This window comes from Oncorhynchus clarkii, chromosome 6, assembly GCF_045791955.1.
Source record: "Oncorhynchus clarkii lewisi isolate Uvic-CL-2024 chromosome 6, UVic_Ocla_1.0, whole genome shotgun sequence".
NCBI lineage: Eukaryota > Metazoa > Chordata > Actinopteri > Salmoniformes > Salmonidae > Oncorhynchus > Oncorhynchus clarkii.
This window is the reverse complement of record NC_092152.1, coordinates 47,675,027-47,700,047: the sequence shown is the minus strand read 5'-3', so window position 1 is coordinate 47,700,047 and position 25,021 is coordinate 47,675,027. Positions and strand designations below refer to the sequence as shown.

The window sequence follows — 25,021 nt, the reverse complement described above, 5'->3', positions numbered from 1 at the left end:
ATTTTAAATGTAACCTGTTAATAGCTCCATATAGAGATAAAGAATGCCAACCTATGGGCACTGCATGACCCCAATGCATTTAAAACCACACCATGTCCGGCTAACTGGCCCGTTGGATCCTGTCATAGCCTACAAATAGGACCCACATTTTTTTTACCTGACGAGGCCATGAGATCAGGAAAAACTCCAGGCCAGAAAAGACACGTACGAATTTAGCCACACCACTTTTGAATCTGTGGTGACGCCTTTCCTTTAAATACTATAACTAACAAATGTCTAGAGCATAGCTTAACTGTTTTACCCCATCATAACCCAAAATATAAGGTTGCATTACTCCATTGTTTACAACAGGAACATAAACCATGCATTAGGGCTGACCCCATTTAGTCGACTGGTCGGTTGTTTGGTCGACCGAGATTCTTTTTAGTCGAGCAGTGGCAAATAGATTTTTTTCCTCATGGCACACGAGGCACCTGTCTTTGCGCCTGTCTCAGTGGAATAATCCATTGAGACTGCGCGGATGCCACGGTCTAAGAAAAGTAGGGGTCAGCAGTACAAGGCACGGCTCTCTCCAGATTATGCGCTCTCCCGCTAATATTCATTGTTTCATAACTTCATAGTGTGTGCATGGTTTGCTGTGTCTATCAATTCCCCATTTATTTATGTCACCAGGTGTAAGCCTACATTTTACTGTTAATTCCCATAATTTCTAATCTGCAATGTTTATTTGGTTACTGTAAGTTCTGTTAACACATTCAAAATATTATTATTAGTCGTTTAAAATCATTGTCGGCATGGACACATAGTTTGAAGAAATCACAACCTATGCTACACTTGTGAGAAACAAGTTTTTAAAATTTCATTCCATTTGAGTTTTGTCAATTTATTCATCAACTTTTAGTTTGAAATGCCCCTGTCAATGTTGAGTAAGGACACACACCTGATTACAAATATAGAAGTAGGACTAATCTACCTGGCCTGCGCACAAATGTAGGCTTATAAAATGTGCCCATTTGGGGATGTCTGATTTTAGTATTTCTGATTGTCTTAACTCACCACCGCTAAAGAGATGTGGAGCTTCTCAAAGTAATTTTTTTTATTCACCTCAAACACCAAGTAAAATTTAAGTCTGTGTTTTAGAATCAAAAATATTTAAAGTCGATAACCACTCGGCAAGGAAGGGAGAAATGTAATGTTCTTATCCAGCGGAAACGTCATAAAATACCATATTACTTCTTATCCCTTGCACAAATAGCCTACAGCTGTGTCTGTCCAAAGCTTACTGGTGTGGATAACTCTTGAGGGCCCAGAATATTTCATACAATGTTGCAAGTTTGCTAGTGAGTTTCGGGTTGACCCAGTTGACAGTTGATACAATGTTTCAAGTTTGACTATGCATGGCCTGTCTGCAACAATGTGTTTTATTTTTATCAGGATATTTTCTACCTGCAGGCTGCAATGTTATTTGTTGGCTTTATGTAGGCAATTTTTACATAGTTGGCAATAAAAGTTACTTTCGATGTATATAATTTTCTTTGAGATAAAATCATTGTCTGTGTTTAGCGATACAAAGACTATTATAAATAAATTAAATAAATCTGTTCCATGAAAATTTGCGAGTGACAAATCACAACTGGCACGCAGATCGGTAGAAATGGTAAGATAAATTGCTGCTCCAAATGGAAAAGGTTGCCGACAGCTGGTGTAGCCTATTACCATTAACTTCGGGAGAATAATGGCAGATTCTGCGAAGGCCAGCAGCAGGGGGAGGCGGGTCGGGAACAGTTAAAAAAATTTAAAAATAAAAATGATTCTGGTTAGGCTGTCACTCCTGCTTGAGTCATTTGTGTGTCTTATTTAATACAACAGTGTGCTTAAAACATCAGACAAGTTCAGTACATACAGTGCATCCAGAAAGTATTCACATCCCTTCACTTTTTCCACATTTTGTTACGTTACAGCCTTATTCTAAAATTGATTAAATAGGTTTTTTCCCTCATCAATCTACACCCAATAACCCATAATGACAAAGCAAAATCAGGTTTTTAGAAAGAAAAATAAAGCGAATGTTAACACGTGCCCTTTACTCAGCACTTTGTTGATTACAGCATCAAGTCTTCTTGGTTATGACGCTACAAGCTTGGCCCACCTGTATTTGGGGAGTTTCTCCCCCATTCTTCTCTGCAGATCCTCTCAAGCTCTGTCAGGTTGGATGGGGAACGTCGCTGTACAGCTATTTTCAGGTCTCCAGAGATGTTCGATCGGGTTCAAGTCCGGGCTCTGGCTGGACTTGTCCTGAAGCCACTCCTGCGTTGTCTTGGCTGTGTACTTAGGGTCATTGTCTTGTTGTAAGGTGACCCTTTGCCCCAGTCTGGGGTTCTGGAGAAGGTTTTCATCAAGGATCTCTCTGTACTTTGCTCCGTTCATCTTTCCCTCGATCCTGACTAGTCCTTGCTGCTGAAAAACATCCCCACCTGCTGCTGAAAATCATCCCACAGCAAGATCTGCTGAAACCAGATGCTGCTACTTCATCTGGTTTCCTCCAGATGTGACACTTGGCATTCAGGCCAAAGAGTTCAATCTTCGTTTCATCAGACCAGAGAATCTTGTTTCTCCTGATCTGGGAGTCTTTTGGCAAACTCCAAGCAGGCTGTCATGTGCCTTTTTAACTGAGCAGTGACATCCGTCTGGCCACTCTACCATAAAGGCCTCATTGGTGGATTGCTGCAGAGACTTCCTTCTGGAAGTTTATCCCATCTCCACAGAGGAATTCTGGAGCTCTGTCAGAGTGACCTTTGGGTTCTTGGTCACCTCCCTAACCAAGGCCCTTCTCCCCCTGATTGCTCAGTTTGGCCGGGCGGCCTGTTCTAGGAAGTCTTGGTGGTGCCAAACTCATTCCATTTAAGAATGATGAAGGCAACTGTGTTCTTGGGGACCTTCAATGCTGCAGACATTTTTTGGTACCCTTCCCCAGATCGGTGCCTCAACACAATCCTGTCTTAGAGCTCTGCAGACAGTTCCTTCGACCTCATGGCTTGGCTTTTGCTCTGACATGCACTGCCATTTGTGGGACCTTATATAGACAGGTAGGTGTGTGCGTTTCCAAATCATGTCCAATGAATTGAATTTACCACAGGTGGACTCCAAGTTGTAGAACAGGGGTGGGCAAACTGAAATTCAACGGAGGACCGCATTTTTTAAATCAATTTGCTGGGGCCTCCCGGGTCGCACAATGTCTAAGGTATTGCAGTGCTTGAGGCGTCACTACAGACCCGGGTTCAATCCCAGCCTGTGTCACAGCTGGCTGTAACTGGGAGACGCATGAGGTGGTGCACAATTGGCCCAGCGATGTCCGGCTTAGGAAATGTTTTGGCAGGCTGAGATTTCCTTGTCCCATCGTGATCCAGCGACTTCTGTGGTGGGCCGGGCGCATGCACGCTGACATGGTTGCCAGGTGTGCTGTGTTTCCTCCGACACATTGGTGCAGCTGGTTTCCGCATTAAGCAAGCATTGTGTCAAGAAGCAAGTGCGGCTTGGCTGGGTCGTGTTTTCCGGGGACGTTCGTCTCTCCCAAGTCCAAACGGGAGTTGCAGCGATGGGACAAGACTGAAACTATCAATTTGGATTCCACGAAATTGGGGAGAAAAAAGGGGTTACATTTTTATGTCTCGCGGGCTAGATTGGAGTGCCCGGCGGGCTTGATACGGCCCACGGGCTGTACTTTGCCCCCCTTGTTGTAGAAACATCTCAAGGATGGTCAATGGAAACAGGATGCACCTGAGCTCAATTTTGAGTCTCATAGCAAAGGGTCTGAATACTTATGTAAATAATGTTTTTTTGTTTTTGTAAATACATGTGCAAAAAAAATCTACAAACCTGTTTTCACTTTGTCATTATGGGGTATTGTTTGTAGATTGGAGTTGCTCATTGGTTTTTGGAAATAGTGGGGTGCCTGGCTGGCTACTTTACTTTTTCTATACAGCCCCAAAATCCTTATTTATTGGTGGTAAGACTGACCTGTGAACGTTGGTGTTTTCCGTATCAGAATGTACAGTCGTGGCCAAAAGTTTTGAGAATGACATTCATTTTCACAAAGTCTGCTGCCTCAGTTTGTATGATGGTAATTTGCATATACTCCAGAATGTTTTGAAGAGTGATCAGATGAATTGCAATTAATTGCAAAGTCCCTCTTTGAACTAAATCCCCCAAAAACATTTCCACTGCATTTCAGCCCTGCCACAAAAGGATCAGCTGACATCATGTCAGTGATTCTCTCGTTAACACAGGTGTGAGTGTTGATGAGGACAAGGCTGGAGATCACTCTGTCATGCTGATTGAGTTCGAATAACAGACTGGAGGAGGGTGGTGCATGGAATCATTGTTCTTCCTCTGTCAACCATGGTTACCTGCAAGGGAACACGTGCCGTCATCATTACTTTGCACAAAAAAGGCTTCACAGGCAAGGATTTTGCTGCCAGTAAGATTGCACCTAAATCAACCATTTATTTGATCATCAAGAACTTCAAGCAGAGCGGTTTCCATTGTTGTGAAGAAGGCTTCAGGGCGCCCAAGAAAGTCCAGCAAGCGCCAGGACCATCTCCAAAAGTTGATTCAGCTGCGGGATCGGGGTACCACCAGTACAGAGCTTGCTCAGGAATGGCAGCAGGCAGGTGTGAGTGCATCTGCAGGCAGGTGTGAGTGCATCTGCAGGCAGGTGTGAGTGCATCTGCAGGCAGGTGTGAGTGCATCTGCAGGCACAGTGAAGTGGAGACTTTTGGAGGAAGGCCTGGTGTCAAGAAGGGCAGCGAAGCCACTTCTCTCCAGAAAAAACATCAGGGACAGACTGATATTTTGCAAACGGTACAGGGATTGGACTGCTGAGGACTGGGGTAAAATAATTTTCTCTGAATCCCCTTTCCGATTGTATGGGGCATCCGGAGAAAAGCTTGTCCGACGAAGACAAGGTGGGTGCTACCATCAGTCCTGTGTCATGCCTGAGACCATTCATGTGTGGGGTGGCTTCTCAGCCAAGGGAGTGGGCTCACTCACAATTTTGCCTAAGAACACAGCCATGAATAAAGAATGGTACCAACACGTCTTCCGAGAGCAACTTCTCCCAACCATCCAGGAACAGTTTGGTGATGAACAATGCCTTTTCCAGCATGATGGAGCACCTTGCCATAAGGCAAAAGTGATAACTAAGTGACTCAGGGAACAAAACATTGATATTTTGGGTCCATGGCCAGGAAACTCCCCAGACTATAATCCCATTGAGAACTTGTGGTCAATCCTCAAGAGCCGGGTGTACAAACAAAAACCTACAAATTCTGACAAACTCCAAGCATTGGTTATGCAAGAATGGGCTGCCATCAGTCAGCATGTGGCCCAGAAGTTAATTGACAGCATGCCAGGGCGGAAAAAGAAGGGTCAACACTGCAAATATTGACACTGCATCAACTTCATGTAATTGTCAATAAAAGCCTTTGACACTTATGAAATGTTTGTTATTATACTTCAGTATTCCATAGTAATATCTGACAAAAATATCTAAAGACACTGAAGCAGCAGACTCTTTGGAAATTAATATTTGTATCATTCTCAAAACTTTTGGCCACAACTGTACTTTTTGCCTTTTTAGTTTCACTAAATTCATTAACGGCTTAATTAGGATTTGTACCACTGCCTTATAAGGCATCCGCATGCTTCCCAAACAACAGTTCAGAAGAGTTTGCATATATTTGGATATTTTGTGACATTTTGTTAATTCTTTACTTTGGTGAGTTTTTCCGGCTGTTCGGGCAAACATGTTTTTTTTCTAGAGGCAAACCGAATTTCAGAGCCGAAGTCTAAGCCCCTTCGTCAGTGATTGGTCAACTCTAGGGATTCTTCAATAAAGTCTTTGTTGTAATCCAATGCGAGATGACTCATTTTCATTCACATTTTTTCATTAATATTACTGCACCAAACAGATTTTACATCTTAGATGTAAAATTGCACGACTCTGCAAAAACGCAAAAAATAATGACATTTCTTGAGTTACTTTAGATTAATTCTGACTATTTTTGAGGAAGTGTATACTGGCCATGGCATCTCAAAATGGACCAACAGTATTGCCGCTTTCTTCTAGTTTTTCAAGCGAAGGTCTTTTAAGGGAGTATGTGCGCACACTCGTTAGGCTAAGCCACAGCCGAACTGAAGCATGCTGATGACTTTACTTTGCCTTTGTCCCTGTAACAACAACTGACATCCATTTTCTCTCTCTCACAGATTGGGAGCATGCCATACGGATTGGAGTCCTGGACTGTGCTCAAGAGAATAACTTTGACATCTGCAAGGAGTTTGGCATTCACTTCTACCCCACCTTCAGAGTATGTGCCAGCCAAGATTTGAATCATGTAGGCTCCTAATATGCCACTATTGTTTTACAGTTCTGCCGCTTGTTCTTTTCTCCCTCAGTACTTTAAAGCACGTGGCCCCACATTTGATGTTGGAAAAACATACAGAGGTAAGATGTTGGTACTTGTAGGTGCATTTCGGGATTGTTTTTGGAACAAAATAAGTAGTTTTGATTTGGATGAACTTAAACGTTCACGATATTGTTTGTCTGACAAGGTTATGCAGTTTGTAAATGTTGTGCCATACTGCCAAATGTAGACAGACCCGTACCACCGCTGCATTCTAGAATAATATATCCATCTCAAGACAGTTGTTTTCATATTCGACATTCTCCTGAAGTTGTTTCCATAAAGACCTACTGTTAGGGCTGGGATTTATGCCCTAGGAGTTACCCTCTGCAGGTACCAGGCTGCTTCCGGGACTTACAATAAAGCTGTGACCAGTCGGAATACAACGGGACTACTGAATAAGTTCAGGCTTTCTAGGTCCGTATGCTACAAATCTTCCCAAGATTTATGAATGAGTGGTAACAGGTGTAGGATCTGTACCAACCCTGTTTTTGGTACCGGCTCTTGTTTCACTGATTCGCAATCTCTAGTTCGACTGTAAATTGCGGTGAACCCTGCTTGCAACGCCAACTGTTAGGTTCTAAATAAACAGAGTAAAAAAAACTCACGGACGCTTAGTAAAGCTCAAACCAAGTTTATTCACCCACTGGGTCATACAGCTGCACAAGACAAAGAACATATTCACATAAGTTCTGGTATGTAAACCCTTTCTCCTATGCTGAGTCTCCTCCTACACATCTGAAAAGCCAATACATCTCTGTTGCTTGACAGAACCTTAGTGATATCTGTTCTTCCTCACGTCATCTGACCTGACCTCTGCCCAAATTCCTTACTCCTCCCTATAAGATCCCTGATGTCTAACAATAACATATTCTGACAGAATGTAAATGTTCTACATTACCCTCTCTCCCTCTGTCATGAATTGTTTTATTTTTTTATTTTTTTTATTTTACCTTTATTTTACTAGGCAAGTCAGTTAAGAACAAATTCTTATTTTCAATGGCGGCCTAGGAACAGTGGGTTAACTGCCTGTTCAAGGGCTGAGAATATGAGAATGAGAATATTTCATATTTTAAAGTTAATAAGTCAGAACCCAGCAGCGCAAACCAGATGGGATGGCGTATCGCTGCAGAATGCTGTGGTAGTCATGCTGGTTAAGTGTACCTTGAATTCTAAATAAATCACAGACAGTGTCACCAGCAAAGCACCATCACACCTCCTCCATGCTTCATAGTGGGAACCACACATGCAGAGATCATCCATTCACCTACTCTGCATCTCATAAAGAAATGGTGGTTGGAACCAAAAATCTCAAATTTGGACTCATTAGACCAAATTACAGATTTCCACCGGTCTAATGTCCATTGCTCGTGTTTCTTGGCCCAAGCAAGTCTCTTATTCTTATTAGTCCTTTAGTAGTGGTTTCTTTGCAGCAATTCGACCATGAAGGCCTGATTCACATAGAACAATTGATGTTGATATGTGTCTGTTACTTGAACCCTGAAGCATTTATGTGGCCTGCAATTTCAGAGGCTGGTAACTCTAATGAACTTATCCTCTACAGCAGAGTTAACTCTGGGTCTTCCTTTTCCTGTGGCGGTCCTCATGTGAGCCAAATGCACTTGAAGAAACTTTCAAAGTTCTTGAAATTTTCTGGATTGACTGACCTTCATGTCTTAAAGTAATGATGGATTGTCATTTCTCTTTGCTTATTTGAGCTGTTTTTGCTTTAATATTGTTAGTGTAATTTAATTATGCCAATGTGCTTTCATTAATTGAAAACCCTTAATCTATTTTCTGAGAATTTGTAAGATTCTTGTTTGCATAAAATAGATGGAGATCAGTCTTTTTAATAATAGGTAACATAATTTATTCTCGGAGCGCGCTGCCACGAGCAACAGTTTATATACAGATCATGAAGTCATTTCATTGCTTTAACAGAATCCCCTCCTCTCGTCCGGGACAAAGTGAGGTGAAAAGTTGATTCTAACTTACTAACACACTCCCAGGTAACTTTTGACCCCTCAACATTATCGATCACCACTGAGCTGACAGTTCTAATTAACAGAAAAGACAGTGAGTGCATTCCTAGGTTATCTAAAAACCACAGAGCTAAGTTTCTGTAGGTTCAACCATAGGCTAACGACCTTATCTGTTTTTACAGTCCCCAACCCATTCGTTTCTTCCTAGTTGCAATGGTGTTCATTAACTTTAATTACTCCTTGTCCGTGTCACACAATCCCTTCTTATGAACTCATATTGTTAATCAGATATAATAAAAGTATAAGAGTATAAGTTTTACTTAGTTACAGTTCCATTTTTAAAATGATTTGTTCAGTCATTTAATCATAATTTTACCAACAAATATAGACTTGGTCTTTTACCAAATAGGGCTATCTTCTATATACCACCCCTACCTTGTCACACCACAACTGATTGGCTCAAACGCTTTAAGAAGGAAAGAAATTCCACAAATGAGCTTTTAAGAAGGCACACCTGTTAATTGAGTTGCATTCCAGGTGACTACCTCATGAATCCTGGCTGAGAGAATGCCAAGAGTGTGCAAAGCTGTCATCAAGGCTAAGGGTGGCTACTTTGAAGAATCTCAAATATAATTCTGGAGGGAATTGTTAAACCCTTTTACTACTTGATTCCTTATGTTTTATTTCAAGGGGTTGATGTCTTCACTGTCACTCTACATTGTAGAAAATAGTAAAAATAAAGAAAAACCCTTGAATTAGTAGGTGTGTCCAAACCTTTGACTGGTACTGTACATAAAGAAACATATGCACACTTTTGTGACTCTCATGAAGGCAGTGTGTCTTTCGCACAGTACTTCTCATTTCCCACTCTGGGGTAATGTGATGGGCTTTCACTGTTAAAAGTAGCTCCCTGTAGCCCTGGAGGGTCCATCCATCTGTAGTAAGTTGCCAATTAATTGACAACTTCAGCTTTAGCTTGCTTATATAAACAGGGTGCTGCTACCTGTTTGCTGAAATGGGTGCAAGAGGGCGATGTTTGTAACGTGGCTCGAGCACTTTTCTTCTCCACCGAGAATCTGCGCATATTACGCGGCTATAAACATACTTATCGGTCTTCTAAATTATTTGGCCCGGTCAAAGTCTGTTGCAAAGGGCTGCTTGAATGCAGAGGGGAGACAAAGTTGTTTGGTAGGAATACTGGGGTGATCTTGGTATAAATGTGTCAACATGTTTTAGATGTTGGCAGCTGCATAGGCTATTCTCTCTCTGTTTGTCACTGTTGTAAACCACTGGGGAGCCTAAATGTTCACAAACTGGAGATTTAGACAATGGAGAATCCTCCTGGTTTATTGACCTAACCACTCGCCATCGTACAGAAATAGTTCCTTGCTGCACCTTTAAGGTATACATTTTTATTACAACTTGCGCGTAGGCTCTAGTTTTAACGGAATAGCCTGAAATGTTTTTTAAAGCTGATATTTACTCAAGAAGCCAAGAGGCCTCGGTTTAATTTTATATAATTAAAAAAAAATATTAATTCAGGTTTAGTGTGGACCGAACCGAGGTCCCCGTACCGAACGGTTCGGTACAAGTATGTGTACCATTTTTAATAATAATAATTTTTATTTTTGGGTGAAATGAATAGCTGACTGAGGACAGGAAGGCCAGGCATTCGTGCGGTTGATTCCGTTTCGGCCGTAACATGGTCTCTTAACATGAAACTTTTGTACTCCTTGCTGAAACAAGCAAATGAGTGATTCTGTCGCCTAGGCAATGCCCACCACAATGCAGCAGCAGCACACATGGAAGTAGAATCAATAGAATAGGCTTGGAACCTCTAACCCTGGCAATTTGACTGGAAAACTCAGGTTCTGACTAGAGGGACTACAGCTACAACCGGAAGTGACGTAGCAGAATTTACAGGAGAATTTACACAGCAAGTTATGAGACTTGGGTTAAGAAAAGGGTTAGGGTTCGCTAAAATGCTCTCCTAACCTGCTACGAAAAGTAACTTTCGGTCGTAGCTGTACTCTCTCTAGTCACAATCCTAATCTCATGGGTACACTTGGAATGGCTGCCCGGTATTGTGATGCAATCATTTTCACGGTAATATAGCATATTCATTCAAATTTTGTTAACTGATGTGGCTCATGCAATAGAATGTGTTTTTTTGTAATGTCGGTTTCCATTATGCCATCATTGTTTGAATGGCAGCATATGCGGGCAGAGGAGAGTAGAAAATGTGCAGCTTAATTTTTTGGTATGTGTGTTTACATACATACATACATACATACATACATACATACATACATACATACATACATACATACAGTGGGGCAAAAAAGTATTTAGTCAGCCACCAATTGTGCAAGTTCTCCCACTTAAGATGAGAGGCCTGTAATTTTCATCATAGGTACACTTCAACTATGACAGACAAAATGAGACAAAAAAAAATATTCAGAAAATCACATTGTAGGATTTTTTATGAATTTATTTGCAAATTATGGTGGAAAATAAGTATTTGGTCAATAACAAAAGTTTATCTCAATACTTTGTTATATACCCTTTGTTGGCAATTACAGAGGTCAAACATTTTCTGTAAGTCATCACAAGGTTTTCACAAACTGTTGCTGGTATTTTGGCCCATTCCTCCATGCAGACCTCCTCTAGAGCAGTGATGTTTTGGGGCTGTTGCTGGGCAACACGGACTTTCAACTCCCTCCAAAGATTTTCTATGGGGTTGAGATCTGGACCTTGAAATGCTTCTTACGGAGCCACTCCTTCGTTGCCCGGGCGGTGTGTTTGGGATCATTGTCATGCTGAAAGACCCAGCCACATTTCATCTTCAATGCACTTGCTGATGGAAGGAGGTTTTCACTCAATCTCACGATACATGGCCCCATTCATTCTTTACTTTACACAGATCAGTCGTCCTGGTCCCTTTGCAGAAAAACAGCCCCAAAGCATGATGTTTCCACCCCCATGCTTCACAGTAGGTATGGTGTTCTTTGGATGCAACTCAGCATTCTTTGTCCTCCAAACACAACGAGCTGAGTTTTTACCAAAAAGTTATATTTTGGTTTCATCTGACCATATGACATTCTCCCAATCTTCTTTTGGATCATCCAAATGCTCTCTAGCAAACTTCAGACGGGCCTGGACATGTACTGGCTTAAGCAGGGGGACACGTCCGGCACTGCAGGATTTGAGTCCCTGGCGGCGTAGTGTGTTACTGATGGTAGGCTTTGTTACTTTTGTCCCAGCTCTCTGCAGGTCATTCACTAGGTCCCCCCGTGTGGTTCTGGGATTTTTGCTCACCGTTCTTGTGATCATTTTGACCCCACGGGGTGAGATCTTGCGTGGAGCCCCAGATCGAGGGAGATGATCAGTGAAGACCCCTCTGTCTTCCATTTCCTAATAATTGCTCCCACAGTTGATTTCTTCAAACCAAGCTGCTTACCTATTGCAGATTCAGTCTACAATTTTGTTTCTGGTGTCCTTTGACAGTTCTTTGGTTTTGGCCATAGTGGAGTTTGGGGTGTGACTGTTTGAGGTTGTGGACAGGTGTCTTTTATACTGATAACAAGTTCAAACAGCTGCCATTAATACAGGTAACGAGTGGAGCACAGAGGAGCCTCTTAAAGAAGAAGTTACAGGTCTGTGAGAGCCAGAAATCTTGCTTGTTTGTAGGTGACCAAATACTTATTTTCCACCATAATTTACAAATAAATTCATAAATCCTACATTGTGATTTTCTGGATTTTTTCCCCTCATTTTGTACCTATGATGATAATTACAGGCCTCATCTTTTTAAGTGGGAGAACTTGCACAATTGGTGGGTGACTAAATGCTTTTTTGCCCCACTGTATACACTGCTCAAAAAAATAAAGGGAACACTAAAATAACACATCCTAGATCTGAATGAATGAAATATTCTTATTAAATACTTTTTTCTTTACATAGTTGAATGTGCTGACAACAAAACCACACACAAATTATCAATGGAAATCAAATTTATCAACCCATGGAGGTCTGGATTTGGAGTCACACTCAAAATTAAAATGGAAAACCACACTACAGGCTGATCCAACTTTGATGTAATGTCCTTAACACAAGTCAAAATGAGGCTCAGTAGTGTGTGTGGCCTCCACGTGCCTGTATGACTTCCCTACAACGCCTGGGCATGCTCCTGATGAGGTGGCGGATGGTCTCCTGAGGGATCTCCTCCCAGACCTGGACTAAAGCATCCGCCAACTCCTGGACAGTCTGTGTTGCAACGTGGCGTGGCGTTGGTGGATGGAGCGAGACATGATGTCCCAGATGTGCTCAATTGGATTCAGGTCTGGGGAACGGGCAGGCCAGTCCATAGCATCAATGCCTTTCTCTGGCAGGAACTGCTGACACACTCCAGCCACATGAGGTCTAGCAATGTCTTGCATTAGGAGGAACCCAGGGCCAACCGCACCAGCATATGGTCTCACAAGGGGTCTGAGGATCTTATCTTGGTACCTAATGGCAGTCAGGCTACCTTTGGCGAGAACATGGAGGGCTGTGCGCCCCCCCCAAAGAAATGCCACCCCACACCATGACTGACCCACCGCCAAACCGGTCATGCTGGAGGATGTTGCAGGCAGCAGAACGTTCTCCACGGCGTCTCCAGACTCTGGCACGTCTGTCACATGTGCTCAGTGTGAACCTGCTTTCATCTGTGAAGAGCACAGGGTGCCAGTGGCAAATTTGCCAATCTTGGTGTTCTCTGGCAAATGCCAAACATCCTGCACAGTGTTGGGCTGTAAGCACAACCCCCACCTGTGGACATCGGGCCCTCATACCACTCTCATGGAGTCTGTTTCTGACCGTTTGAGCAGACACATGCACATTTGTGGCATGCTGGAGGTCATTTTGCAGGGCTCTGGCAGTGCTCCTCCTTGCACAAAGGCGGAGGTAGCGGTCCTGCTGCTGGGTTGTTGCCCTCCTCCACATCTCCTGATGTACTGGCCTGTCTCCTGGTAGTGCCTCCATGCTCTGGACACTACGCTGACAGACACAGCAAACCTTCTTGCCACAGCTCGCATTGATTTCCCATCTTGGATGAGCTGCACTACCTGAGCCACTTGTGTGGGTTGTAGACTCCATCTCATGCTACCACTAGAGTGAAAGCACCGCCAGCATTCAAAAGTGACCAAAACATCCGCCAGGTAGCATAGGAACTAAGAAGTGGTCTGTGGTTATCATCTGCAGAACCACTCCTTTATTGGGGGTGTCTTGCTAATTGCCTATAATTTCCACCTGTTGTCTATTCCATTTGCACAACAGCATGTGAAATGTATTGTCAATCAGTGTTGCTTCCTAAGTGGACAGTTTGATTTCACAGAAGTGTGATTGACTTGGAGTTACATTGTGTTGTTTAAGTGTTCCCTTTTATTTTTTTTGAGCTATATATATATATATGCGGAACGATAAAGTTTTCCCCACAAAAAGGCTTTATTACAGACTCCTTATTACAGACTCAGACTATTACAATACTCCTCAGCGTAATTTTTTTGTGTGCATATGGAACATTTCTGGGATCTTTTATTTAATCTCATTAAACATAGGACCAACACTTTACATGTCCGATTCATCTGAACAGAACAGTCAATGAGCAGGTAGGTGTTTGAATTGTTACAAGGTTTAATGTTTGATTTGTTACAATAAATAATTCCATAATGTAATGAAGAAATTATGGCAATCATCTGTTTTTATGCCCAGTAAGAAGCAGCTAGGTATTAGCTGTTGACAGCTGAGAACTGCTAGCTAACTGGCAAGCACAAAAACAGTCGTCAACTTCGGGAGTACAGACCCCCAGAAATCGTCTTGTAGCCCTCTAGTGGTGAAAACAAAAAAACAATTGCACAGTCAGAGGAGAATAATTATTGTGAATAATGAAGGATTTTTATGTTTTTAAATAGAGGCATATTAACACAATAAATGTGACACAGTATGTAAAAAAAAAAAAAAAAAAATGTAAAGGTTGCCGACCGTTGGTGTAGCCTACCACCAGCAACTTCAGGAGTTTAATGGCACATTCTGCAAAGGCAAGCAGCAGTGGGAGGAGGTGGTTCGGGATTTTTTTTTTTTCTGGTTAGGCTATCTTGATCTATTGCTCCTGCTTGAGTCATTTGTATGTCTTTATTTAATCCAACAGTGTGCTTAAAACATCAGACAAGTTCAGTACATACAGTGCATCCGGGAAGTATTCAGACCCCTTTACTTTTTCCACATTTTGTTACATTACAGCCTTATTCTAAAATGGATTTAAGTGTTTTTTTCCCTCACCAATCTACACACAAAAATAGGCTCATAGTGAGAAAGCGTAAAATGTTTTTACATAGGTATTCAGAGACTCAAAATTGCGCTCAGGTGCATCCTGTTGATGATGACCATGAGGTCGAAGTAATTTTCCGTAGAGCTCTGTGACAAGATTGGGTCGAGGCACAGATCTGAGGAAGGGTACAAAAACATTTCTGCAGCATAGAAGGTCCCCAAGAACAATGGCCTCCATCATTCTTAAATGGAAGGAGTTTGGAACCAATCGGGTGAGAAGGGCACTGATAAGGGAGGTGACCAAGAATCTGATGGTCACTCTGACAGAGCGCCAGAAAAATGGAAATGGGAGAACCTTCCAGAAGGACAACCATCTCTGCAGCGCTCCGCCAATCAGGCCTTTATGGTAGAGTGGCCAGACAGAAGCCACTCCTCAGTAAAAGGCACGTGGCTTAGAGTTTGCCAAAAGACTCTCAGACCATGAGAAACAAGATTCACTGGTCTCATGAAACCAATTGAATTCCGTGGCCAAGTGGCAAATTCTCTGCCGCCCTATGGGACTCACAATCATGGCCGGTTGGGAATTGAACCAGGATCTGTGGTGACGCCTCTAGCACTGACAGAGCCTTAGACCACTGTGCCATTTGGGAGCTCAAGTTCTGATGCTGCTGATGGTCATTAGTAGCCTACCAAACTTGCTAACTGCCTGGTACTCAGCACTCTATTATCCCTCTAATCACTGACATCAATGCAAATATAATCAAACCGATTCAAACACTTCATGAGAGTCCATGAGCTCATGTTGCACAACATTTCTTTAGGCTAGTCAATTGCGCAAGAAAACAGTGATGGCCTCTTAAAAAGAGAAGCATTGTGACAGAAAATTACAAGTTTAGAAGGGTTGATGAGTACTCTCATCTGTGTCTGTGGTTCGAGTTGGGCCTGTGTGGTTTGAGCTGACAATTGAATGACTTGATGATAAAAACCTACTGCTGGTAGAGAGGAGTAGAACAAAGGCCTCAATGGTTCTTAGACATCCTGGCATCTGGTAAATTAGGCCAGGGTCGGGGTTAAGACAATGCCAGGTACAGATCAAGACAGGATAAGTCCAGTGTGGCTTATGATGCCCCTTGATCTGCATGACAAAGCATTTTAGTCGTCCTATATATCTGTTTTTTCATTATTAGTTAGGCTCTCTGCCGAACAGTCAAGACTGTTGGGCTGACGGTTTCATTATTGCAATATTAAATAAGTATGATTGTTTGAAGAAATTAAGTATTTCTCAGTACTAAATTTCCACGACAGGATCCAATCAGCTTTCTATTGGCTAGGCCTACTATATTAATTTCATGACTTTCCTAATGTTAAGCACATTGCTTGTCTTTACAACAGGAGTATAGCCCACCTGGCTGGCATGACATTTAACGACAGAAAAAGTGTCCTCCATTTAAGTGCATAGATGACATGTATTTTTTCCCATTGCCCCTGTTTCGAGACGGGTGCATGATAATGGTCCATTCTAAATCAAAACAAAGTTTATATAAAGACCAGATTAAATCAAGAGTAGTCTGATGGGTGACAATATTAGCTTATCACTTGTGAATTATGTTTTGTCACTTGTGAATGATGCCCAGCGTAAGGCAAGAAACAACGACTTTTTTTAATCATAGTTGCACACCTCATGTAGGCCTGCCTATAGGCGTATATGTTTTAATGAGGTTTGTATCACAACTAAAGTGGCCAAATAACTTCTTCAAATTAAGCAAATTAATCTGCTTTACGATGGGTGTAGAGCCTAACTGGCATATAATAAAAGCATTACATGCATTATCGCATTTGAGGTCACTTTTGATAATGGTATTTCAAATCAAAGTTTGTCACGTGCGCTGAATACAACCTTACAGTGAAATGCTTACTTACAGGCTCTAACCAATAGTGCAAAGAATGTATTTGGTGAACAATAGGTAGGTAAAGAAATAAAACAACAGTAAAAAGACAGGCTTTATACAGTAGGCTATAAAAGTAGTGAGGCTACATACAGACACCGGTTAGTCGGGCTGATTGAGGTAGTATGTACATGTAGATATGGTTAAAGTGACTATGCATATATGATGAACAGAGAGTAGCAGTAGCGTAAAAGAGGGGTTGGCGGGACACAATGCAGATAGCCCGGTTAGCCACTGTGCAGGAGCACTGGTTGGTCGGCCCAATTGAGGTAGTATGTACATGAATGTATAGTTAAAGTGACGATGCATATATGATAAACAGAGTAGTAGCAGCGTAAACAAGAGTGGTCTGGGGGGGTTCTATCGCATCCCAAAACAGTCACAGACTGGTGTATTTGTTTCTAGCCAAGAATAGAATAGGTCAACTTTTGTACTATGGTGGATAATATATTGAGATAGGCTGGAGGCTTTTGCTGTTCGTTCGGCCTACTCATCTTGTTGGCTGACGAAAAGTAAAAGTGGACAGTCCTCTATCTTCAAAATGCAATCGGAATTGGATAAGGAAGCGTGCAGTTGCGTCCCCGATGTGTCTGTCTTCACTTGTAGCCTTTGAGAAATACCCAATCACGTGAGAGAGAGCCATGTGGGGGAGAGGTGCTTCAGAGCGCGCAGCACTCAAGGAGAAGGGCACAACGGCCACTGGTCGCGAAAGGCATGGATTTTTTTAGGGTGCATTATGGCCGCACAAATGGGATGCCGCGGAGAAATTCAAGACATTATAAAGTGCTTGTCAAATTGTGAATGACTAAAGTGTGTACAGCTGCGCAAAAGACAAAGCAGAGCTCATACCTTTTCAAGCAACTTGAAATCGGAAAGTGCCTTTCCCAAACTGTTGCCACAAAGTTGGAAGCACAGAACCATCTAGACTGTCATTGTATGCTGTAACATTAAGATTTCCCTTCACTAGAACTAAGGAGCCTATCCTGACCATGAAAAACATCCCCAGACCATTATTCCTCCTCCACCAAACTTTACAGTCGGCACTATGTATTCAAGCAGGTAGCGTTCTCCTGGCATCCGCCAAACCCAGATTCAGCCGTTCAACTGCAAGATGGTAAAACATGATTCATCACTCTTGAGAGCCCGTTTCCACTGCTTCAGAGTCCAATGGCAGTGAGCTTTACAGCACTCCAGCTGACGCTTGGCATTGCGCATGGTAATCTTAGGGCTTGTGTGCGGCTGCTCGGCCATGGAAACCCATGTGGTGACGTTGTTTCCAGAGACTCTTTTTATGCGCTTTAGCACTCGGTGGTTACGTTATGTGAGCTTGTGTGGCCTACCACTTTGCGGCTGAGCCGTTGTTGCTCATAGAGTTTTTCACTTCATAATAACAGCACTTACAGTTGTCCGGGGCAGCTCTAGCAGGACAGAAATTTGACGAACTGACTTATTGGAAAGGTGGCATCCTATGATGGTGCCATGTTGAAAGTCACTGAGCTCTTCAGTAAGAGCTTTCTACTGTCAATGTTTGTCTATGGAGATTGCATGGCGGTGTGCTTGATTGTATACACCTGTCAGCAACGGGTGTGGCTGAAATAGCCAAATCTACAAATTTGATAGTTTGTCCACATACTTATGGTCATGTAGAGTGTGTGTGTATGTATTTATTTATTTATTTATGTATTTATTTATTTTGAACGGTTATTACGGTGACCGCGGTCATATGGCTGGCCAATTACCGTCATCCAAAGAATTCCATGACCTTCACAGCCCTGCCTACTGTGTTCTCTCGTGTATAAAGGACCAGAGTGTGTGCAGATGTCAACCTCTCATCTAGAGCTGGGACATTAAACCTGAAAATGAAGATTGTTGTAAAACAATGCATCTCAACAGTAATGTCTGTTCGTTATGTTGATTCCTGCTATGAAAGTAACTGGCTGTCCCCGTTTCACTAGCAGCTGCTGTGTGAGCGTGCCACTCTCCCTCCCTCTCCCCACTGTGCCCACAAAGCAGGGAGAGATGCATTCTGAGAAGCACAAGCATATGGCCGTTGCTCAAAATGCAATTGCTGTAAAATAGTTTTCAAAGCAACTATGATTGTTTTAGTTACAGAGGGGAGAGTCACACATTTCTGTGAGCATGTCATTTATTTCTCATATCTTAAGGCCAGGCACCACATCCTCAGGGTAATTGTTTTCCCTTAATCATATCACAATCAACCTTTTATCAGTTGACGGTAGACTAAAATCGAATAGTTTTTTTGTATAAAATTGTCAGAAATATTAGGCTATAGGCGCATAATTAATGATATATTTTATATAGTGCAAATACATTTTTCTGGACACTGGATGAAGTCAGTCTAAATATTTTGGTTTCATTTTGTTAAGACAGTCCAGGAGGACTGGATTTATCCAGAGCAGATTGTGGATTAATATATTTATGGGTCAATTTATCGAGATATGGGTTTTTATCAATATCGCCATGCTCATTTCTCATCTCTCTCCCTAGGTGCAGATAGGGAGCTACAGACAGTGCGACAGCTGATGGTCAACTTCCTCCAGAACCACACAAGACAGGACTGGCCTGTCAGCTGCCCTCCACTTGAGCCTTACAGGTTTGTCCAGTGGCACACCTTGGCCTTCAACACAGTCTTGCGACCAGACCAATTAGCCAAATCCATGGTTTTCTAAATAACCTCTGTCCTTTTACACTGCCTTATGTCTGCTAATATGGGCCACTGTCAGGTTGATTTTTGAATCGCTCAATGAAAAGTGAGTGGCACACAATACAGGTGATTATCATATTAAATCGAGTGTGTCTCATTTCCTCTTTTCAGCTCTGCAGATATATTGCCTTTGATTGGTCAGAAATCCAACCAATACACAGCTGTCATTGTTGAGAACGAGGACTCCTATGTTGGCAGAGAGGTATGATGATTTCAAATTAAACTGAATTAAACCTTTCATGGCATTCTTATACTATCAGACTTCAAAACAACAAAGTAATTTAACTTAAATGCTGCTTTATAGGGGGGTTTAAATATATATAATGTAACTGTTCTATAGGTTATCTTGGACCTGATGATGTATCAGGGGCTAACAGTGAAGAGGGCATTGAGTTCAGAAAGGAGCCTCACAGAGAAGCTTGGCATCAACTCTTTCCCCTCAGCATACCTTCTCCACCCTAATGGAACACATGCCATTCTGCATGTGTAAGTTGGCAACCTCTACTATATTTACTTCCCCAGGAGTTCTGATTTCAAATGTTGGAGACTCAACAAATGTGTTGTTGTAGTTGGCATAGCATCCCCTCTTAGTGGGTTGTATGTGAACAGAATATAGCATTGTTGTTATTATTATTTTATATATATATATATATATTTCATCCCAATTGTCAGTGAAATGTTTGACTTCTTTATGTAGTCTGTTTTATAAATCCACGCATTTTAAATGTTGCTCTGATATTTCTGTATCACCAGGCAGAAAAGACTGCGCTTCTTCTTCTCCTCGTTCCTCAAGCTTCTCTTAGGGGTCCACAGAAAGCTAAGCACCTCTGGAGCACCCCAGGAGCCCCTACTGGAGGGGCCACGAGGTCCCGGGACGGCTGAGGCCTTGAAGGACTTTGAGAAGTGAGTCTGATGCTAACACAGTATCTTATATATGCATGAAGACGATACCAGTGGGTATGTGTGGGTGCGCACGTGCGTTCTTTGTGTGTCACCATGTCTGATTCGAGGCCCCATCACTGATTTTAAAAGTTTTGTCATTTTAGCAGACGCTCTTATCCAGAGCAACTTACAGGTGCAAGTAGGGTTAAGTGCCTTGCTCAAGGGCAAATCAACAGATTTTTCACCTAGTCTGCTCGGGGATTCAAACCAGAGACCTTTCGGTTACTGGTCCATGCTTTTAACCGCTAGGCTACCTGTCTCCCTGATTTTCTCCAGGTCCAAGGTGTACATGGCGGACCTTGAGTCAGGGTTGCACTACCTGCTGAGAGTAGAGCTGGCTACCCACCAAACCCTGGAGGGAGAAGAGCTCAAGACCTTCAAAGACTTTGTGACAGTGGTTGCTAAGGTATAAGTGCCCTAAGGCTGTTGTGGGTCCGCACAAACAAGTAAACAATATTTACCCTCTTGTTTCTATTAGAGAAGTAACATTTATCTTTTCTTTGATTCTTGAATCCCAGCTCTTCCCCGGTCGCCAGTCTGTGGTAAAACTCTTAGAGACTCTTCTGGAATGGCTGGTCAGTCTTCCCCTGGAGAAAATCCCCTTTGATGCCATCCTCGACTTGGTCAACAACAAGATGCGAGTAAGGAAGGCATTTGTGTTATATTTCATTATCAAGTGCTCAAATAAAATAGCTTTTTGGCATAGTTTAAAGGGCCATTCAGGAATAGTTGGTAAAGTGGGGGAGGGTGTCCTTTTTTGCAGAAGGGGTGTGCATTTCTAATGGAAACGATCCATTTCCACTAGCATTGGTACTTTTACCAAAAATGCTAGCCAGATTATTCTTAACATTTCTAAGTAACCAGTAATCAAATTTAGAAACAGTTTAGAGGAAACAACCACAGCCTAAGAAAGTCAAATTAGTTAAACTATCCTTTTAAACAACTGATGTAACAAACGGTTCACAACACTTTCAGTTTGTCCCTTGATTTTTGGTTCTTGTTCGGTTTTATTTTATTTATTTAACTAGGCAAGTCAGTTAAGAACAAATTCTTATTTACAATGACGGCCTACCCCGGCCAAACCCTAACGACACTGGGCCAATTGTGTGCCGCCCTATGGGACTCACAATCGCTGCCGGTTGTGATACAGCCTGGAATCGAACCAGGGTCTGTAGTGATGCCTCTAGCACTGAGATGCAGTGCCTTAGACCGCTGTGCCACTCGGGAGCCCAAAACGACCACAAAAATGTGTTAACGTTTTACTCCATCGTTTGTAAACAAAGTGTTTCTGTATAGCAGGGACAGACATGAAGAAAAATTTGCGCTGGCCACTCGTGCCACCAAGCCATTGAAATTGGTGGCTGAGATTAAATTCTTATTAGCCAAAAATAAAAGCATTTCGAAATAGTCATATTCTGTCAACTCATACCCAAATCAGGCTGTTGACTCGTCATTTACCACTGCTATACAGAAACACCACTACATATCTGCAATATAAAATGTAATATCACAATGCAACAATATCACAATGCATGCATGTGTCTGTACCTTTGTGGTTCTCTTCACAGTCCCTGTTGTTCCATAAGGTGTATTATTACCTTCTTTTTTTTAATGTTATATCTGATTCTACTGCTTGCATCAGTTACCTGATGTGGAATAGTTCCATGTAGTCATGGCTCTATGTAGTACTGTGTGACTTCCATAGCCTTTTCTGCTCTGGTGGCATGTCTCGTGGGGTATGCATGGGTGTCTGTATGTGCAAGTATTTTAAACAGACAGCTCGGTACATTCAGCTTACACCCCTTACAAAAACAATTAGTGAAGTCTATCTCTCTTCCACTTTGAGCCATGAGAGATTGACATGCATGTCATTAATGTTAGCTCTCTGTACTTTTAAGGGCCAGCCGTGCTGCCCTATTCTGAGCCAACTGCAACAAAAAAAAAGTATTTATTGGTGGCACCTGACCACACTACTGAACAGTAGGTGGGACAAAACTAGGGCCTGTAGGACCTGCCTTGTTGATAGTGTTGATAGTGTTGTTAAGGCAGAGCAGCGCTTTATTATGGACAGACTTCTCTTATGTACAGACTTCTTTGCTACTGTTGTATCAATATGTTTTGACCATGACAGTTTACAATCCAGGGTTAATTTCCACATTATTCATTAGGAGATGTAGTTGAGGTTTAGGGTTTAGTGAATGATTTGAGAGGGTGTTCTTTAAATATTTCCAAAACTAAAAGCAATGTATTCATTGCTTTTGGTTTTGGAAATATTTAGGACTAACTTATTCCTTTGCTACCCATTCCGAAACTAACTACAGCTCTTTGTTAAGTGTTGCAGTCATTTCAGTTACTGTAGTAGCTGACGTGTATAGTGTTGACATCCACATACACACTGGCTTTACTCAAGGCCAGTGGCGTGTCATTAGTAAAGACTGAAAAAAGTAATGGGCCTAAACAGCTACCCTGGGGAATTCCTGATTATACCTGGATTATGTTTGAGGCTTCCATTAAAGAACACCCTGTTCTATTAGACAAGTAATTCTTTATCCACATTATAGCAGGGGGTGTAAAGCCATAACACACAAGTTTTTCCAGCAGCACATTATGATTGATAATGTTAAATGCTACACTGAAGTCTAACAGGACAGCCCCCACAATAATTTTATCATCAATTTCTCTGAGCCAATCATCAGTCATTTGTGTAAGTGCTATGCTTGTTGAGTGACCTTCCCTGTAAGCGTGGTGAAAGTCTGTATATTTGTTTACTGTGAATAGCATGGTATCTGGTCAAACACCATTTTTTTCCCAGACGTTTATTAAGGGTTGGTAACAGGCTGATTTGTCGGCTATTTGAGCCAGTAAAAGGGGCTTTACTTTTCTTGGGTACCGGAATGACTTTGGCTTCCAACCAGGCCTGAGGGCACACACTTTTATAGTAGGCTTAAATTGAAGATGTGGCAATATCGTCCGCTTATTATCCTCAGTAATTTTGCATTCAGATTGTCAGACCCTGGCGGCTTGTCATTGTTGATAGACAACAATAATTTTTTTCACCTCTTCCACACTGACTTTACGGAATTCAAAAGTATAATTTGGTCAGATATACTTGAATGTATAGTGTCAGCGTTTTGTTGCTGGCATTTCATACATAAGTTTGCTTATTTTGCCAATGAATAAAGTAGTTGGCAATATCAGTGGGTTTTGTGATGATGGAGCCGAGTTACCCTTTTTCCAAAAATGTAATTTAATGTGCTCCAAAGCTCTTTACTTTTGATTTATTTTTGTTTCATAGTATTTATTTTGGTTTAGTCACATGATTTCTCAATGTGCAGTTGGGCTGCCAGACTTATTTGCCTTACCTTTTGCCTCCTTCCTCTCAATCATACTATTTTTCAATTCCTCATCAATCCAAGGGGATTTACAGTTTTTACAATCATTTTCTTAATGGGTGCATACTTATTAGTAACTGGAATAAGCAATTTCACAAGTGTCAAGTGCAGCGTCTCGTTGCTTCCTCATTACACACCACAGACCAGCAAATATTCTTTACATAATCAACATATGAATCCCTACAAAACTTATTGTATGACCTCTTATACACTATTTTGCCCAGACTTTGGAACTGAAATTTTCCTTTATATGGCTACTATATTTTGATCACTACATCCTATGGATTTGGATACTGCTTTAAAGCAACTGTATGCAGCATTAGTAAAGATGTGAAAAATACATGTTGATGATTTCATTCCTGTGCTGTTTGTAAATACCCTAGTAGGTTGACTGACAACCTCAACCAGGTTGCAGACATTGGTTACAGTTTGAAGTTTTTTCTTGAGTGGGCAGCTTTATGAGAGCCAGTTAATATTTAAATCACCCAGAAAATATACTTCTCTGTTGATATCACATACATTATCAACTTGTAGTTGTAGCCAAAGCATAAACTTAAGAGAAAAAACACTTGGTAAAACCCCACCTTAAGCAGATAGTTTCAATAATGCTAGCTATTTTGTGATATCATGTGACCTCACGTACTTTGGCGAAGACGGGCCATTCTGTGATTTGTTGAAGATCAGTGTTATGCGGATAACCAGCAGTCTTTTCCCCAAAATATACGGGTGAAGGCAGGGTGACCAGCGGTTAGACACAAGCTCAATGGTGCACTCTACACACAAGCTAGGTTAACAATCAATAGTTACATATCGCAATATTATTTTGGACGATATTCTGTTGATACTTTATCTCCAGGAATCGATTTGTAAAAAAATATATATATGTGTGTTTTTGCTAGGTAGCATTAGCTAGTGCTCGTTGGCTTTTCCTGCGCCAAAATGCCAGTATTTTTCATCCTATAGCTTGTTCTCAATCGTCTTTTTAAATAGTGTGCCAAAATGTTTTTAGCACTTAAATGTACATGACTGATCAAAACAAATGTAATCATGCTCTCATCTACACCTTTCCAGTGCTTTAATATCTTTGAGGGGAGTGAAGGTAAGTGTCCAGGGCTCATTTTTATAATGAAGGACAGCACGATGACTCTCGATTTTTAGCAAGTTTAGGATAGGTAGCAAAGCAATCAATATACTAAAATCTAAATAATCTGAACTGGTGAAATTACTGCAATACTGTTAATATATTTTGATCACTTTTCATGTC

At 41.7% G+C, this 25,021-nt stretch overlaps 1 protein-coding gene across 1 annotated transcript in view; it reads left to right on the top strand.

Annotated features, from left to right (window-relative positions):
* Positions 1 to 25,021, top strand: part of LOC139411234 (quiescin Q6 sulfhydryl oxidase 2) — a 63,963-nt gene that overhangs the window by 27,263 nt on the left and 11,679 nt on the right. Inside the window, exons 2-9 of the mRNA XM_071157257.1 lie at positions 6,268 to 6,368; positions 6,457 to 6,505; positions 19,207 to 19,312; positions 19,535 to 19,625; positions 19,764 to 19,909; positions 20,177 to 20,326; positions 20,642 to 20,771; positions 20,884 to 21,006. Coding sequence (XP_071013358.1) covers positions 6,268 to 6,368; positions 6,457 to 6,505; positions 19,207 to 19,312; positions 19,535 to 19,625; positions 19,764 to 19,909; positions 20,177 to 20,326; positions 20,642 to 20,771; positions 20,884 to 21,006 — 896 coding nt within the window. The remainder of the gene's footprint in view (positions 1 to 6,267; positions 6,369 to 6,456; positions 6,506 to 19,206; positions 19,313 to 19,534; positions 19,626 to 19,763; positions 19,910 to 20,176; positions 20,327 to 20,641; positions 20,772 to 20,883; positions 21,007 to 25,021) is intronic.